This window comes from Mus pahari, chromosome 13 (genome assembly GCF_900095145.1).
Source record: "Mus pahari chromosome 13, PAHARI_EIJ_v1.1, whole genome shotgun sequence".
Lineage (NCBI taxonomy): Eukaryota > Metazoa > Chordata > Mammalia > Rodentia > Muridae > Mus > Mus pahari.
The window spans coordinates 90121496-90137633 of NC_034602.1; the positions used below are offsets into that span (position 1 = coordinate 90121496).

Below are 16138 nucleotides of genomic sequence, written 5' to 3' on the forward strand. Positions count from 1 at the left end.
ATCCCAGGGGTGCAGGACTAGTCTGGTCATCCCAGGGGTGCAGGACTAGTCTGGCCAGCCCAGGGCCCATCTTTTAAAATCACCTAATCCATAGTCTATTTTTCTTACTGCCCTCAATGCTTTTTCCCAAACTCCTCCCTCCAAATCTGGGTCCCAGCCGGTCCTCACCCTGCAGAAAGTATTGGGAGTGGGAAGAGTCATTCGCAGTTGATCTGCTGGGTTTTATTTTCTGATGGACCAGGTGCTGAGGAAGCAGCCGTGTCTCTGACAAAGCGCTCATAAGATCTCAGGTAAATCGCACCTTTGCTGCTGTAATCATAACTGTAATTAGCGACTGAATGAAGCCTGTCAGAGTTTCTCTGTCATCCCATTCCTTTAGCCCTTCGGGGATCTTTAGTTCCAATTTGGATTTAAGACTTACATAAATGACATCATTAGACACAGTGTAGTTTTAAAAATGATGAATCTCCAGGGGAAGGTTGCAGCATGCCCAAACTGCAGTGACATCTTAGAACAGACCCTGAGAGAAGGTGGGATTCGAATACTGCCCACCCATGGCATTTTAAATGGCAGAAGGTGCCAGGAACAGTGGTGTGGCTGCCCAGAAGGCTGGTAGCCACAGAGGTGGCTGTCACTAGCCCCTCAGCATATCCTGAGTCCTCAGGTTCTAGCAGAGCCATGGACGGGTGTAACTCTGGCAGGCGAAGAGGCCTGAGCATAGAGTCACAGAAACTCTGGCAGAGAGGCACATTGCTGGAGGGGTTCACTGGCATAGACTGGCTATGGCGGCTTTCCTGAATCTCATTTCTGATAACTTCTGTATCGTGTCACCTCAAACAGTAGCTTAAAACAGCAGAGACTTACTGTCTTAGAGTTTTGTAATCAGCTGTCTGAATGAGGCTCGTGGGCTGAACTCCGTATCAGCAGGACTGCGTCTTCTAAAGGCTTTTTAAGGGAAACCTGTTTCCTTGCCCTTCCTTGTTCGCCCGTCTTTCTGCATCTGATGGCTTGTGGCCCCTTCTACCTTTCTCAGAACCGGTTGTACTCAACTGCTGCCGCTCTCGTGTCTCCTCAGACCCCCTCTGTTCTCTCCCCTTGTAACCACCAGGACAGTCCAGGATGGTCTCTCCATCTCAAGGCCACTTGCTTGGCAGCTGCCATCACTGTATTTCCCCCTGGCGCTGTAACATAATGACTCAGAGGTTTCAGGACGCAGATGGGTGGGAGATTCCCCCGTGTGTGATTGGAAGCCGAGCTGAGCACTGTGGAATGTTGACTGGACTATATCCTTCCTCCCTGGCCGCTGCCCTTGTCCGATGTTCTCAGCCCTCCTTGGGCTTCTCTTCTCCAGCCATACTCACTAAATTGGAGCACAAAGTGCTGCTGTTGGATTAAGTTGCTCTAAGGAACCATCATGGAGCTGCCAGGATCTATCTCTTACAGTCCTGGAGGGCTCTACCGCTTGCTCCCTGGTGAGAGGGCTTTCATCCTCGCAGAAGGCACTGCTGCCTTTAAGTGTGGAGCGGGAAATCTGCCCTGTCCAGTGAGAACACGAGTTCTGCGCCTAGGTGGTGTCTGTCTCAGTACTGTCACATTGAACAGCAACAGGGGATGGCCGGGGGGGTGGGGGGGGGAGACAATCCATAGCAGGCACAGTTGAATGAGTTTTGACATTGTTTCTTGTGTAAGCAGCACCATGATTAAAATAATGAGCATTGTCTTTCCCTGGAAGCTTTCCTCTGCTATTCTCTCCCCATCCCTCCATGCCCAGTGGTGTGCTTCCTAATACTGTAAAGTTAGGTTTGTATTTCCTGGGATTCTACACAAGTTCAGTGCCATGCAGACACGTACACCTATGCATATTGTATGTAAGTGGAATTCTGTATAGGCATAAACTCATGCTTTTATATGTATGTACATATAGGCATGGACTCTTATGCATATTATATGTAAGTGTAGTGTCATGCAAGCATGTACTCATAGGCATATCATATGTAAGCACATACAGTCATGGACTCATACATATTATAAGTAAGTGGAGTGCAGGCATGCACTCATATGCATATTACATGTACATTTCTCTGGCCCTTTTCCCTTTTCTAAGTTGTGTACACAGGCACTTACATCACTCAGGCTGGCCTCCTGTTGGCCTTGTGGTAGGATGATCGGGAGCTCACGCTCTGTCTAGGATTAGAAGCATGACATCACACCTGACTTCTAGGCCTTTCTATGTTAAAGATGCACCCGTACATCCTAGGTAGTGGTAGTTCACAGAGGGAGAGAGAGAGAGCAAGCGGGAGTGAGCGTGGGCGCAGTCACTGCATGGAGCCACACGATCTGCCTGCTTCCACATTGGGTTTTTGGTTTTCTCTTGTTTGACACTGCTCAGCTACCATGAACTTACATGTACACCCACATACATTAGAACACATGATTTCATCTTTCCTGAAGAAATCCCAAGAATGAGATGGCCAGATCATCTGTAGATTATACGTTTAATCTCCCAGTAACTGGCAAGCTGTATTTGGAAGTGCTTACCCTTTTTGACACTCCCACCAGCAGCATACAGGGACAAAATGTCACAGTCTCCAACACCTGATGTTGTGTATGTATATATACATATGTGTTCGTGTGCGCATGTCCGTGTGTGCCTGGGTCTCTCTGTTGCCTAGGCTGGCCTCAGACTCACGGTGCCCCCCTCAGCCTGCTGGCACTTGCCTGCTGTGCCCACGCCTGTATCACTTGCAGGCTTTGGGTTTTGTCTCTCTAATGAGTTACAATGTCGGACATCTTGTGCTTATTTGCCATCTGTGTTTTGTTGGTGGTGGAGAGTGTCTGCTAAAATATTTGCTCATGGCTTGTAATTGTTGACTGTGTTCCTGTGAACTTTGAGAGTTTTTTGTGTATTGTAGCAGTCAGGCCGTCACCAACTGTGCGATTGACACGGGCTCTTTCCTGTTGTAGCAGTCAGGTTGTCACCAGCTGTGCGATTGGCAGATGCCTTCTTCTAGTATTTGGTTTGCCTTTTCATTGTCTTAGCATCTTTCAAACATGATAAAGTTTGTTTTCCTTTTTCTTTTATGGAGCATGCTTTTGTTATCATATTTAAGAAAAGTCTTTGGGACCGAATTCAAGGCTATCGACCTCACAGATTTCATATTGCGGTGACTTTGGCCCTTCCTGTTGCATCCCTTCCGACCTTGCTGAGACTCAGTTGAGTGCGTATGTGTGGAGCCCCACAGGGCTCTGTTCTGGGGAGACCTGTCTTTTTCACAGCCACAAGGTCTTGATGAGCAGCTCTGTGAGAGCCCTGCACACGGCTGTGCCTATCTCTTAGCTTCGCTCTCTCAAAGCCGCCTCTGTTCTCCCCGTCCTTTGTAGCTCCGCGTACATTTTAAAGTTGGAGTGGATTCTGGTTTTGAGGCATGCCTGCCCATCAGGCTGCTTCCAGGTTTAGGTTAGTACGCACATGGATTGGGAGCATATCCTGAGCTGTGTAAACCTGGGTGCTTTGCTCAGCGTCTCAGCCTACATATTTTCTCTTACGAAGTGGAAGTATTTCCTTTGGTGATCCTGCAAGACGTGAATGGGTGTCTGCCAAGTGTGTTGCTCCAGCACTCCAGAATCAGACTCACTGTAGGAGCCGGACTTGCTGCTGACCAGGGGAGTCTGCTGCAGCTTTCAGACACTATTAGTAGACTATTTTCCCCTCCTTCCCTCCTTCCCTCCCTCCCTCCCTCCCTCCCTCCCTNCTCCCTCCCTCCCTCCCTCCCTCCCTCCCTTCCTCCCTTCTGTCCTTCCTTCCTTCCCTGCTCACTGTCTGTCTGTCTCTCTCTCTCTCTTTGTGGCGAGGGGAGACCAGGACTAGTGCTACCTAGTCCTGGAGCAGACATATTTTTATTTGAGCTTTATATTTATGAGACTAGCACCCCCTACTCAGAAGTCCTCATCTCACCTGGGTAAAAAAAATGTAGATCCCAAGCCTGAGATCACCTACAGTGAGTGCAGGTGAGATCAGATGTTAGTGTAAAATTGTAGCCGAGCTGGCAGACGTGGTTCATTCAGCATGTGCTTGCTCAGGATCAGTCCCTGGAGTCAGGAGTGATGCCTGTGGCCAGCATTTTCTCTCCACAAAGGATGCGGGTGGGTTAGTAACAAATACAGACTGGCAAACACCCTCACTAATAAAGAGAATTCTGGAAACGTAGCTGAAGTGTGGCTAACCTGGAGCCAGGAGTCAGAGAAGTTGGTTTTAAAGACGGGACCCTGCAGGGGATGTCAGACTGTGGCCCTGCAGGGGATGTCCGACCATGGCCCTGCAGGAGCCAGGCTTGAGAAACGGGGCAGTGAGGTTTGAAACAGGAAGTTCGAGCAAGAGAGAAGTGCAGCTTTACACTTTGCACTGAGAATAAGCATCTGCGCGCCAGAAAGAGGAGACCGCTCCGAAAAGTGGGGCATCAAGCAGGAGGCCCCCAGAGTCAGGGTCCCCATGTGGGAACAGCCTCGACAGGATGATTTGCCTTCATCCTGGTGTGTTGGCAGAGGAGTAGTAATATCGGATCTGTGGCTTTGTAAAGTTGTCTCCGCCACAGTGTGCACAGCAGGCTCGCGTGGGCGGATAGGAGGCTGAGGCCTGGGAGAGGGTGAAGCCCGAAGGGCTGCTGCTGATGGAAGGGAAGTGGGAAGGCTGGCTCCATGTAGGCTCAGTAGGTGTGCCAAGGAAAATGCCCATAAGATGAATGCCCAGTTTTTAAATGTAGTTTACTTTTGTTACATGTGTGTGCATGCACATGTGTGTGCACATGACATATCACACATGGTGAGGTCAGGAGGCAATCCCCCACTTTCACTGTTGGGGCTGGGCATTGAGCTCAGGCTTGCTCTGCAGGCGGGCGGGTAATTTTACCTGCTGAGCCACCTTGCTGTGCAGACGCTGAGTGCCACTGGAGACTGCATTCATCAGCTCACTGGTTTGGCGCCTCCAAAGCGCCAAACAGGGAAGGAGGCAATGGGCTTGGTATGGAAGAGGCAGGTCAGTCATTTCTGTTGCAAGCCTGGTGATATGCATGGAAACCTGAACTAGACAGATTGGGAGCTAAAGGCACAGGTCCCTGGAGTGGAGACAGGAAGAGGAAGCTGTGCAGGCTTTGGAATCATGGGCCCGAGACACAAAGATGTTTTCGAATCTTTAAACTACAGCCTTGGCAGAAAGCAGCAGCCATGTTACCTTTCAAAGACTTTTGAACCAACTCAGCATGTGTCTGTGCCAGGTGGTTGCTTGGTCATTTGAAGTGCTCCTTCATCTGTTCTGATGTCCTTTAAAGTCCATTGCCTTTGTGACAGAGGCTGCCGTACCAGGAATTCAGTTCCGATGTTTGACTAATGGTGGTGTAACATGCTGTGTTTGTGGGTTGCCTTTCATTCTTTAGTTATGACAAGATTAAATCTTCAATTTTAGATTGTGCTTCTCTAAAGGATGTCAGGTAAAACTCAGAACTCAAGGAATGTAACTAAGAAAAGGCAGCACAGAGGGCAGGGACGGGCTCAGTTTCATTTTCAGTTGCCATGAAAAAAAATTGTAGAACAAGCAATGTTGCCAAGAGAAAGAGTTTATTTTAGGTTGGACTTCTCAGTCCATCAGTGGCGGGCAAGTCACCAAGGCAGGAGTCCTAGACAGACAGCCATGCCATGCCATACCATGCCACACCACGCCACACCACACCACACCACACCACACCATACCACACCATACCACACTGCACCCACAGTTAAGAGCAGGGAGACATAAACGTGCCCGTGCAGTGCTGCCAGCCTGCTTGCTGGCCAGTTTGCTTTACTCTGAGACTGACCATTCAGGGCTGTCTTAGTTACTGTGATTAAAAAAAACCATGTCCAAGGCAACTTATGAAACGAGATATTTAATTGGGGGCGTGCTTGCAGTTTCAGAGGTTACTTCATGAGCATCATGGTTGGGAGCATGGCAGCAGGCCACCATGGCCCCAGAGCAGTAGCCGAGAACTTTACATTCTGATCCTCAGGCAGCAGGCCAAGGGACAGTGACTGAGCCTGACACAGGGTTTTGCAACCTCAGAGCTCACCTCCAGTGCCACACCTCCTCCAACAAGGCTACACCTCTTAATCCTTCCCAAACAGTTCCACCAAGTAGGGACCAGGCATGCAAACACATAAGCCGATGGGGAGTTCTCATGTAGACTATCATAAGGATCTTCCCTGGGGCGTGGTGCTGCCCGCAGTGGTCTGGGTCCCCCAACATCACAGCAGTCAGGACAGGCCCCCACAGACAGACCTGTAGGCAAGTCTGATCAAGGTAACACCTCATTAAAAGCCTTCCCGAGTGTCAAGTTGACAGAGCTGGCCAGCCCAGGAGGTGAGGCCTGAGCACCACCCTGTCCCTGCTGACTGTACTTGCATGTGCTTTGCAAAGATGTTGCTGACTTGAAGAGAATGATTTGAATCCCAGCCCAGTGGTTTCATTTCCAAGTGGAAACTCAGGCCTTCGTTCCCATAGGGTGGGTCACAGGATTGGCCTTGCGCCAAACTGATCATTTGAGTCCAGCAGGACGAGTCCCGGCAGCTCCCAACCCCCATGCTCATCTGTGTCTTCGATTCCTTGGAGAGTCGCTTCCTCTGTCACTGTCTGCATTTCTACCCACCCACCTCTTGGTATCACTGAAGTGAGAAAGAGCAGCAAGAAAAGGCATCGCTCTGTTTCCTGGCCGAGGAGTCACGTGACCCTGCTCACTGGCCACGGGTGCAGAGGCACTCTCTCTCTGGGTTGATGTCAGTGTGCTGTGCTTGTTACCAATTAGCATTTCTCCGTTTAACCTGTTTTGGGATCATGTCTGTCTCATTTGTCGTTTTTTTGGCATAGTGACACGTTTAATTTTATAGTTGTTTATAAAAGTTGCATTTGTAGAGTAACATTTGACTTTTGCTTTATGAAGTCTAAAAATACGGCGTAAACACTAACATTTCCTTTGGAAGGCCGCCTGCAGGGTGTTCAGACTTGATCTAACCCTAATAGCTTACCACTTGCTTGAATTTGCCATGGCCTCGGCATTATATTGAATGCTTCCTCTCGGGTGCAGTTAAAATGGCGATAAAATTTGCCTAAACTTTGTAGCCTGACCTCTGCTCAGGACCTCTGTCCTTGTCTGTTGGGAATCTGCCTTCCCCTGTCCCTGGTTCCCCTAGCTCTCACCCGTGGATCACTTTTCTTACTGAAGGTTGTTGGTTGCAGGAGCCTGGGTGGCTAAGAGGAAGGGGTGAAAATGAGGGAAGGCTGTGGAAGTCAAGATCAATGTCAAAATCGAACAGCGACTTCCATGTCTGTCCTTACAGATTCTGGGCCACCCTATCTGGAAAGTTCTCGGATGGCCTTTGTCCCAGAGACCCTGAGCTCTCATAGCCTACAGCATAAACATGGCACTTGCATATGTGGGCTCTTAAACGTTAGCTTAGATATTAAATACCTTCAGTCTGACAGCTAAAAACACACCTTTGACCACTGTCCATCTGTGGTCAAGATGGGGAAAGAATATAGTATCCATTTGACCTGCTTTGCTGGACTTTAATAGAAGCGATGGATGGTGTGGTCCATCTGGCTACGCCCAGCACAAAGGCCTCAGACTCCTGATGCTGGGATGTTAGTCAAATGACAACAGACTGAATAGTTGATTCGACTCTATAGAAATAACCCTGTTCTCCCAGTTGAGAAGCAAACAGTAAATATTTAGTTCTGTCAGTAAACATCTGACTTAAGAAGCAGTCTGAGCCGTTCTTATGTCTTTTGTTTAAGGTAAGCCTTTATTTTGGAATTTTACCAAAGATAATAAAGCTTGCTTAGCAAGAAGCTATGGCAGTGCCTGGGCATTCGATCTAGCTGATAGTGCTGTCTTTGTCTTAGATTATACAACCACGTTTTGGCACACTGAGCAATGAGAGAGACACTGGCAAACATGTGCTGTTTGAAAGAATACTTTGCCTCAGGAGTGGCAGTATACCTAAAACCCAGCACTTGACAAGCCAAGTCAGGAGGGTCAGAGTTTGAGGCCCACAGGGGCTTCCCAGTGAGCTCTGGGCTATCTTGGGCTGCTCCGAGGTTCTGTTTCAAAATAAATGTACATATTAATACTTTGCAAATAGTTCTCCTTTTTAATTTTAGGAAACAGATATTGATGACAGGTATGGAGATCTCGATGCCAGAGGAGATTCCGACATTCCTGAGGTCCCACCGTCCTCAGACAGAACCCCCGAGATTCTCAAGAAAGCCCTGTCCGGACTGTCTTCAAGGTAGGTTGGGGAAGCCAAGTCCATCTCGCTACCCAGCACAAGAACAGCCTTGAGGTCATCCTAGTTCATCTGTGCAGTACATTTGGATTTTTGTGCATTTGGAACCCATGGGAGAAGAAGGCTGTAATGAGGGATAATCTGAAGTGCATCATTCGTGCCTGGTAGGTCAGATGGTGAAGGTCACAGAAACAGCCCAGGTTCTGAGATGTGCTTGTGTTGAATCCCAATGAAAATCATTGTGTGTTCCCCAAACACGGTTTGTGTGTGTGTGTGTGTGTGTGTGTGTGTGTGTGTGTGTGTCTTGGGGGACAGGTAGGATATACATGTGTGTGTGTGTTTCTGTGTCAGGGGACAGGTGGGATATACATGCTCCTGTGCATATGTACATTCTCCTGTGGGAGTGTTCCTGTGTATGCCTAGGACAGAGGTTGACATCAGGTGTTTTCCTTGATCTGCACTCCAGCCAGCTATTTGTTTGATTATTCATTCATTCATTCATTCACTCACTCATTCATTCATCTGAGACGGGGTCTCTCAGAGAACCTGTAGCTCACTGATTTGCCTGGGACTCTCCCACCCCACCCCACTGGCGCCCCCGCCCTGCAGTCTGCCCCTGGGCTGAGCTCTAGTGTGGTTGCTGGGGATGCAGATTTGGGCTCCTGCTTGCTCAGCGGGGAGGGGTTCTGTTGCCTGAGCCATCTCTCAGCCCCCAGAATGTCTTTCTTTAACTGAGTCTAAAATTACTGTGTAAAACGCAGCACTCCACCATTTTGTATTTGTGCTATTTTAAAGTGTTTACAAGCATGGGATTTCAGGCAGTTCTATCCTGCCCTGCCCTGAATGCTTGGGTAACTTGAATCACAAAACTTACAGAAGTGATAGCGCTGTTAAGTCTCATCCAGTCTGCTGTGTGAAACGCTACGCACTGACAGTGCTCCACCGCACAGAATGAGATGTTTTATGTCACCTCCTGGGAGGCACAGATACAAAGTGCTCTGGAGGGTTCTGTGCTGTAAATGTATGCGCTGTCCCCCGACCGCTTTCTGCCATTCTTCAGGACTGAACAAGGAATGGTGGCTCTTACTCGCACAGTTTGAACACCTCCGGTGTAGTCATTAGTAAAGGTAACCCGGATGTCCCTGCTTGTGCTGGTTGGCAGCCATTCTGAAGATGTAAAGGACTCAGACACAGCTCAGTCTGTCCTACCTGACCCCCACACAGATCACTCCCGTGATCCCTCAGTGTGTGTGTGAGTGTGTGTGTGTGTGTGTGAGTGTGTGTGAGTGTGTGTGTGAGTGAGTGTGTGTGTGTGAGAGTGTGTGTGAGAGTGTGTGTGAGTGTGTGTGTGAGTGAGTGTGTGTGTGTGTGTGTGTGTGTGTGTGTAGTGGGGGGAGCTCCTCACCAGCAAGTAGGCAGCTCTATAGAGAGCACCCACTGGTGTCTGCATTGACACTGTGTGCCTGGAGACAGCAGATGGCAATGGGCTGAGGCACAGGGCTGTTCCCACTCCAGGCACGAGTCACAAGTCCAGGCCTTTAGAATTCTACACTGGCCAGACACGAGTATGGTGCCGGTTGACCCTCCCATTAGACTCACTTAAGAGCAGCTCACAGGCCTGCAGTGTTCACATTGCTGGTCCATCAAACAAAATCTTAGTGGACTGTTGACAAAGCAGTCAAAGAGATGCAGGGATAGAACTGCGTGTTCCTCGCTGGATTCCTCCTCCTGGGATGTAGACGGATTCCTGGTCACCTCTCTGGACCACTGTCTTCAGCTGCCGGAATTCCTTGCGCCTCTTTCTTTGGGGTTTGGGAGACTGCCTGATGGAACTGTGAGTGTATAAACAAGGTCTGAGCTAAGGGTGTACTGCGGAACCAGGAGACCCAGCACAGTCTGTCTGTCCAGAATCATCTTGTCCTATGGACAGTGTTCCTTCCTCCTGGGATAGCATAGGGCTTTGCTCTAACGGGGGTCTTCTGGTCCCCTTCCGGCCAAGGTGGAGTAGAGACTGCTTTGCCACCTTCCTCTGAGGGAATGTCAGGGTAGACCTTGAGTTTCTGGGACTTCCTAAGAGAACGGACACCCTCATTTCTGTGGCTGACAGTAGAGGGAAAGAAGGGAGCGGGAAGGGACAGCAGGGGAAGGCCAGCGAGGGGGAATTTGCCTTTTGACGTCTCTGTCTGCGGCCTCACCTGGCCCAGCATTTATCTGGGCCTTCAGAAAGAGCATGGGAGATTGTGTGTCTGGAATTGAGGTTGAACATGGAAAAAAATCTGTCACAGTCTCATAACCATATTAGAATAAGCCACTTCAATGCTGCGTTTTCTGTTTTTTGTTTTGTTTTTCGTTGATGGAGCAAAGGTATGTCATCTTCCTGAACATATCGTGGCTTTAAAAATCTCAGACCTGTTGAGAGAGAGAGAGAGAGAGAGAGAGAGAGAGAGAGAGAGAGAGAGAGAGAGAGAGAGAGAGTTATATGTGTATGAGAGATGCACACATGTGTTATATAAATGCATATGTGTGTGTGTGTGTGCACGTGTGTGCATGTACCGACTTGATGCTCTATAATAATAATGCTGAATTCCCCTGTGGCAGATTCTCCCTCAGTAATGATTTTTTAATATAAAACAACAACAAATAGCAGCAGCTATTTATTGAGCATACAGTGTGCTAAGCATTGCTTAAGTACTTGGCACACACTGATAGCTCACAGAAGCCCTGTAACACGGCTGTGCTTAGAGCTGTTGCAAATGAGGAACCAAAGGCAGAGAGAAATGATGTGAGCCCAGGCACTGGTACAGGCTAGGTGAACTGAAGCCTTCTTCCCGGTGCTGTGTAATGAGGGAGGAGCTCTCAACACCAGAAAGATAGGTTTATAACACTGCTTGTGAGAGAGTTGGTTTTGAAGACCAGAACAGTAGATGGCCTGACCGTTTAGTCTCAGGAAGCTGCTCTGTAAAGAGTTCATGCATGAGTGTTTCTGTACAACATACACTTGAAATCATCTTTTAATGTAATGAATCAGAAAGAAGCTGTGTTGTAGAGCCTTGCATTTGGAGATAAAGGGTTAAAATCCTCACTGTATAGGAGGCTTGTCTGAGCCATAGGGAGGACCCCCTTGACCCGCCCAGAATGAGTGTTTGCAGTAGTGGTGTCTATTCTCAGACCCTCTCCTCCACACTGTGCATACTGTGCACTTGTGTGAGATGCAGAAATGGGATTATACCCTGCTTTGCCTTGCTATTTTAATTTTGTACTGATGTAGTTGGAAGCAATATCTATCTTTCTGTATCCTTAGGCACATTTTAAATGAGGTGCCCCATTATATGGATATAGTACTACATTGAATATCTGACTTTTCACAGTGAAAAATATCTATATTAAACTTTTTCTTTGTAGCTAGTTAGCTTTTTCTTTGAAACCTGTGACTGTGTTAAAGGGAATCCATAGTTTTCTTAAAGAGTAGAGCTGCTTGGCCGAGGCCGCTGCTCATTTCCACGCCCTTACTCTGTGATCCCACAAAAGAAATGTGCAGTCTGGGCAACTGGGGGGGGGGGTTGCTGAAAGGTTGCCATCCACTGAAGTTGCCTCAGCCAGCTCCTCATCCAAGTGTGCTGGGGGTGGGGTGATCATCAGGAGGGTGAGTGTGCTGGGGGGGGGGCGGGATGCCCGTCAGCCAGAGGGAGGGTGAGTGTGCTCCGAGGGGTGGTGTGACCATCAGGTGGGAGGGAGGGTGAGTGTGCTCCGAGGGGTGGTGTGACCATCAGGTGGGAGGGAGGGTGAGTGTGCTCTGAGGAGTGCTGTGACCATCAGCTAGGTGAGTCTCTTCTAGCAATGCATGGCAGTGTGTGGTGTCAGCAGGGTTGGTGCTGCTGGTAGCCTGAGGTGGAGAGAGGAGACCTGGACAGCTGAGTGCCGTAGGGAGGGTCTCACAGCACAGTGATATGGTCCAAGTGTTGCTGATCAACAGAAGCCCTGGAAAGACCCAGGGGAAGCCTGCTGGTGCTCTCGAACTCTGGACTGCCATCTCCTCTCTCTGAGAAGCCATGCACCCCCTCTCCCCCTCTGTTCCAGGCTGGTAGCTGGACTTTCTCTAAACCCCCGCTCACCGTCATACGGCAGAGCCTGCTCCACAGCCACCTCTGGGCCCTCATCCTTGGCTTAAGTAAACTGCATGACCACGCAAGTTCTTAGTGACTCATGATGTTTGTACCTCCAGGAAAAAGCCATGTCATTAACTTTTGAAACAAAACTGACTCACTGGTTGTGTTAGCAGCGTGACTGTGAGTTGATCAGTGTGTGACCATTCAAGATGGTTGCTTTTGTTGAGGTGTTAGTGGTTTTTCTTCCTGGCCATATTAGGGATTGAAGTGGGACCTCAGGTGTGCCAAATGAGGCCTTCTCCCTCTGAAGGAGCCAAGTCTTAGGAGATTAAGTATCCACCCCACCCCACCCCCACCTCACCCACCCCCAGGTTCGCTGCACTGCCTGCTGCCGTCCATACTCTGCTGGGTTTAGCTGAGTACTTGAGCTCTGCAAGGCAGTTTTTGTTTATAGGAAGACATGGTTTCAGCTATTTCCCGAAATTGTCACATGCAAACTCAATCCCTAGTGACCAGGGCTGAGAGGGGAGGCTCAGATGAGCCCCATGAGGAGGTCAGTGGGTGTGGCATAGTACCACACAAGGACTCTTGTTATAAAGGTGACTTTCTGTGGAGGGTTGCCCTTTGGCCCCCCATCTTAGGATAAAGCAGCAATCTCTTCAGATGCCACACCTTGACCCTTGACTTCCCAGCCTCCAGGCTGGTAAGAGGTAAATCTGTTTTTCATAAATTACCCAGTTTCAGGTGTCCTGTTACAGCAGCAGAAAGTGGACTAGAGGCACAGTGCCACATATGCACAGATACACATATGCACAGATACACAGATACAGCACAGATAAATATAGCCTTATCTTCTGACTTTGTAGTTTTGGAAAAATCTAGAAATTAATTTTTTATCTTATTGGAGAAGAATTAGCTATGCAATGACACATGGCTGAATGAGGCGTCTGGGTGAGACTGGACGCTCCCACTGTTTCTCGGGGAAGGAGGAGAAAAGTGCATTCTCCTTTACAGACAAGGGGCTTTAGAAGTTCACAGAGACAGTGGTAGGATGCCTGAGAGTGTAAAGAAATGGATGGGAGGAGGCAAAGGAAGAGGAAAGGCAGGCGGATGGCGGCCGCTGCTGTGAGGGACCAGGACACTCACTGCTCACATGGGGTCTCGTCCTTACTGCGTGATGCTGGGATTGAGCCCCAAGAACATGCTGTGCAGTAAGAGTGTCCAGACCAACAGACATGTGTGTCGTGACATGGAAATAAAATAAACAGTAAGATACAAGGCAGCCTGACTTCTCCAAAGGATCACAACTCCTCAGCTACTGGGTCGGAAGGTTCTGACGAAGTTAAAGGACTGCGTGAAGCTCTCCATGACTTTAAAAAAAAAGATCAGTGATCTTGCAAGACACAGTAGGGCACGAAAAAAGCTATAGAGGGAAGAATCAGCAGGAAAATTCAAGTCTTTTTGGATGGAAAAAATTTAGAAATGAAAAATGTAATGGAGCAAATAATCACAGTGGAAAGCATTATCAATACTCAACCAAGACAGGAGAGAGAGAGAGAGAGAAGAGAGACCAAGAGAGAGACAGAGAGACAGAGAGAGAGACCAAGAGAGAGACAGAGAGAGACAGAGAGAGAGAGAGAGAGACAGAGAGAGAGAGAGAGACAGAGAGAGAGAGACCCCAAGACCGGCAGGGAGGGAAGGGGAGGTCAAGGAGAGCTCACACGCAAACAGTGGTAAAGACAAGACAATAATAACTACCACAGGCACTCTGTCCAGGGCCTGTGGGACACACAGAGGTCAGACCCAAAGATGCATGGGACAGGAGAAGGAACCGAGAGCACAGAAGAGAAAAAATAGTAAGATTGTGAAAGAAAACCCCAAATCTAGGGGAATGGACATCCCAGAGACGAACCTCTTCATGATGTATTATAGTCAGAATATCAAAAATACTTTTAAAATATTAGAACTTATAAGGGAAAAATAGCAAGTTGGAAAAGTTAAGCATATAAACCAGCATCAGATCTGAGCCACCAACGAGCCAGAGGAGCAGGGAAGGATGTATTTCAAAGCCCGGAAGCCAGTGACTCTTCAGCAAGTTGCTCTGTCCTCCAAAGGCATCTTTTAACTGAAAAAGAAACAAGAACATTGCAAGACTAAGGCAGTTGATGACCCCAGGGCCAGCAGTGCAGGAGAGACCTGAGGAAGCCCTGCAGAGAAGAGGAACAGTGACAGCCTCAAGCACCAGGGCAGGGGAAGGGATAAAATGTGTGAATGGAGAAGCCAGCAGAGGAGCTCCGTACGCCCAGCGCAGTCACACAAGACCTGCCCGTATCAGTAGTGGGGAATGAAGAGAACGAACAACGCAGCTAGCAGAAATACGGGCAGCCGAAATTGTAAGGCTTAGTAACTAGTCCTCAGCAACAACCTTAAAGATAAGTAGTTTCAACCCACCAATAAAGAGAAGCAGAGTGGCTAACCGCAGAAAACAGGAAGCAAAGTACCAGATCAAACCAGTAATAAAAATATCTAATAATTTTCTTTCTACTTTAACTAGAGCATGTTCCTCCAAGGCCTAGGCGTGTAGTGCCTGTAATTTTGAGAAGAGTAGATTCCTGTTTATCATTCATGGTTTTCAGCAGCTGCTGGGGACATTTCTTTCAAGCTGAGAGACGGACAAGGACAGTGTCTGTCTGCATGGTGGAGGCTCCCCCCAGGCCTGGCCTCCAGTCCTTCTCCAGGTCGCAGGCAGGCAGGATTATCATCAGTGGTTGGCTTATGGCTCTTGGTTTACCTCTGCCTAGCTTTGTGACCCAGCCCAGCTCCCTAATCTGCTCATTAATCCACAGAGCTCTGTCTTCACAACTATACAGAGCCTTTCAGTTGTATCTTTTGATTCTACACTGATTTTTAATTCAGGCCTGAAGTCCAAAGTCTGATGAAAAAAATCATGAAAATCACGATTATACATATTTTACTAAACAGTAGTGGGACACAGGGTGGGGTGAACTTCAGTAAGCCTGGGGAGCTAGCAAAAAGCTGTTGGATTCAATGTTGACATTCTGGACCCTTGAGCACAGGAATGGAGTAAAAGGGTTATTGGAGAAAGAAGTTCTGAGCTCTGCAGGATGGCATGAGGGTAAGGCTCAGGGGTAAGGTGCTTGCCTATTACATACACTCGTGTGCACGCGCATGCGCGCGCGCGCACACACACACACAGACGTGCATGCCCACACAGACACATGCACACTCACACAGACACACCTGCACATACACACAGACACACACACACACACACACACACGCATGCACTCCCCCCACAGACACATGCACACTCACACAGACACACCTGCACACACACACAAATGCTACACTTAGGATTGATTCATGTTATTTTTTTTTTTAATGTGTATAAAAAGTAAAACCAGCCATATAATGTAGAAGAGTGGCTGAAAGCAAGGAACATAGTCAATATTTTATAAGCAGATGAAATCAGCTGCCATTTCTGTTGTAAAAGGGAAAAGACCTGTACCTTGATTAAGATGCATGAACTAGACTAAACTGAATCAAAATATTTTGCAATATAAATTAAGTGTTACCAGGCTGGAGAGATGGCTCAGCGGTTAAGAGCACTTACTGCTCTTCCAGAGGTTCTGAGTTCAATTCCCAGCAACCACATGGTGGCTCATCACCATCTGTAATGGGATCTGGTGCCCTCTTCCGGT

General features: G+C 48.4%; 1 protein-coding gene across 1 annotated transcript in view; it reads left to right on the forward strand.

The window, feature by feature from the left end:
* The window catches only part of Cds1 (CDP-diacylglycerol synthase 1), a 63434-nt gene that overhangs the window by 8914 nt on the left and 38382 nt on the right, over window positions 1-16138 (forward strand). Inside the window, exon 2 of the mRNA XM_021211061.2 lies at window positions 8186-8313. Coding sequence (XP_021066720.1) covers window positions 8186-8313 — 128 coding nt within the window. The remainder of the gene's footprint in view (window positions 1-8185; window positions 8314-16138) is intronic.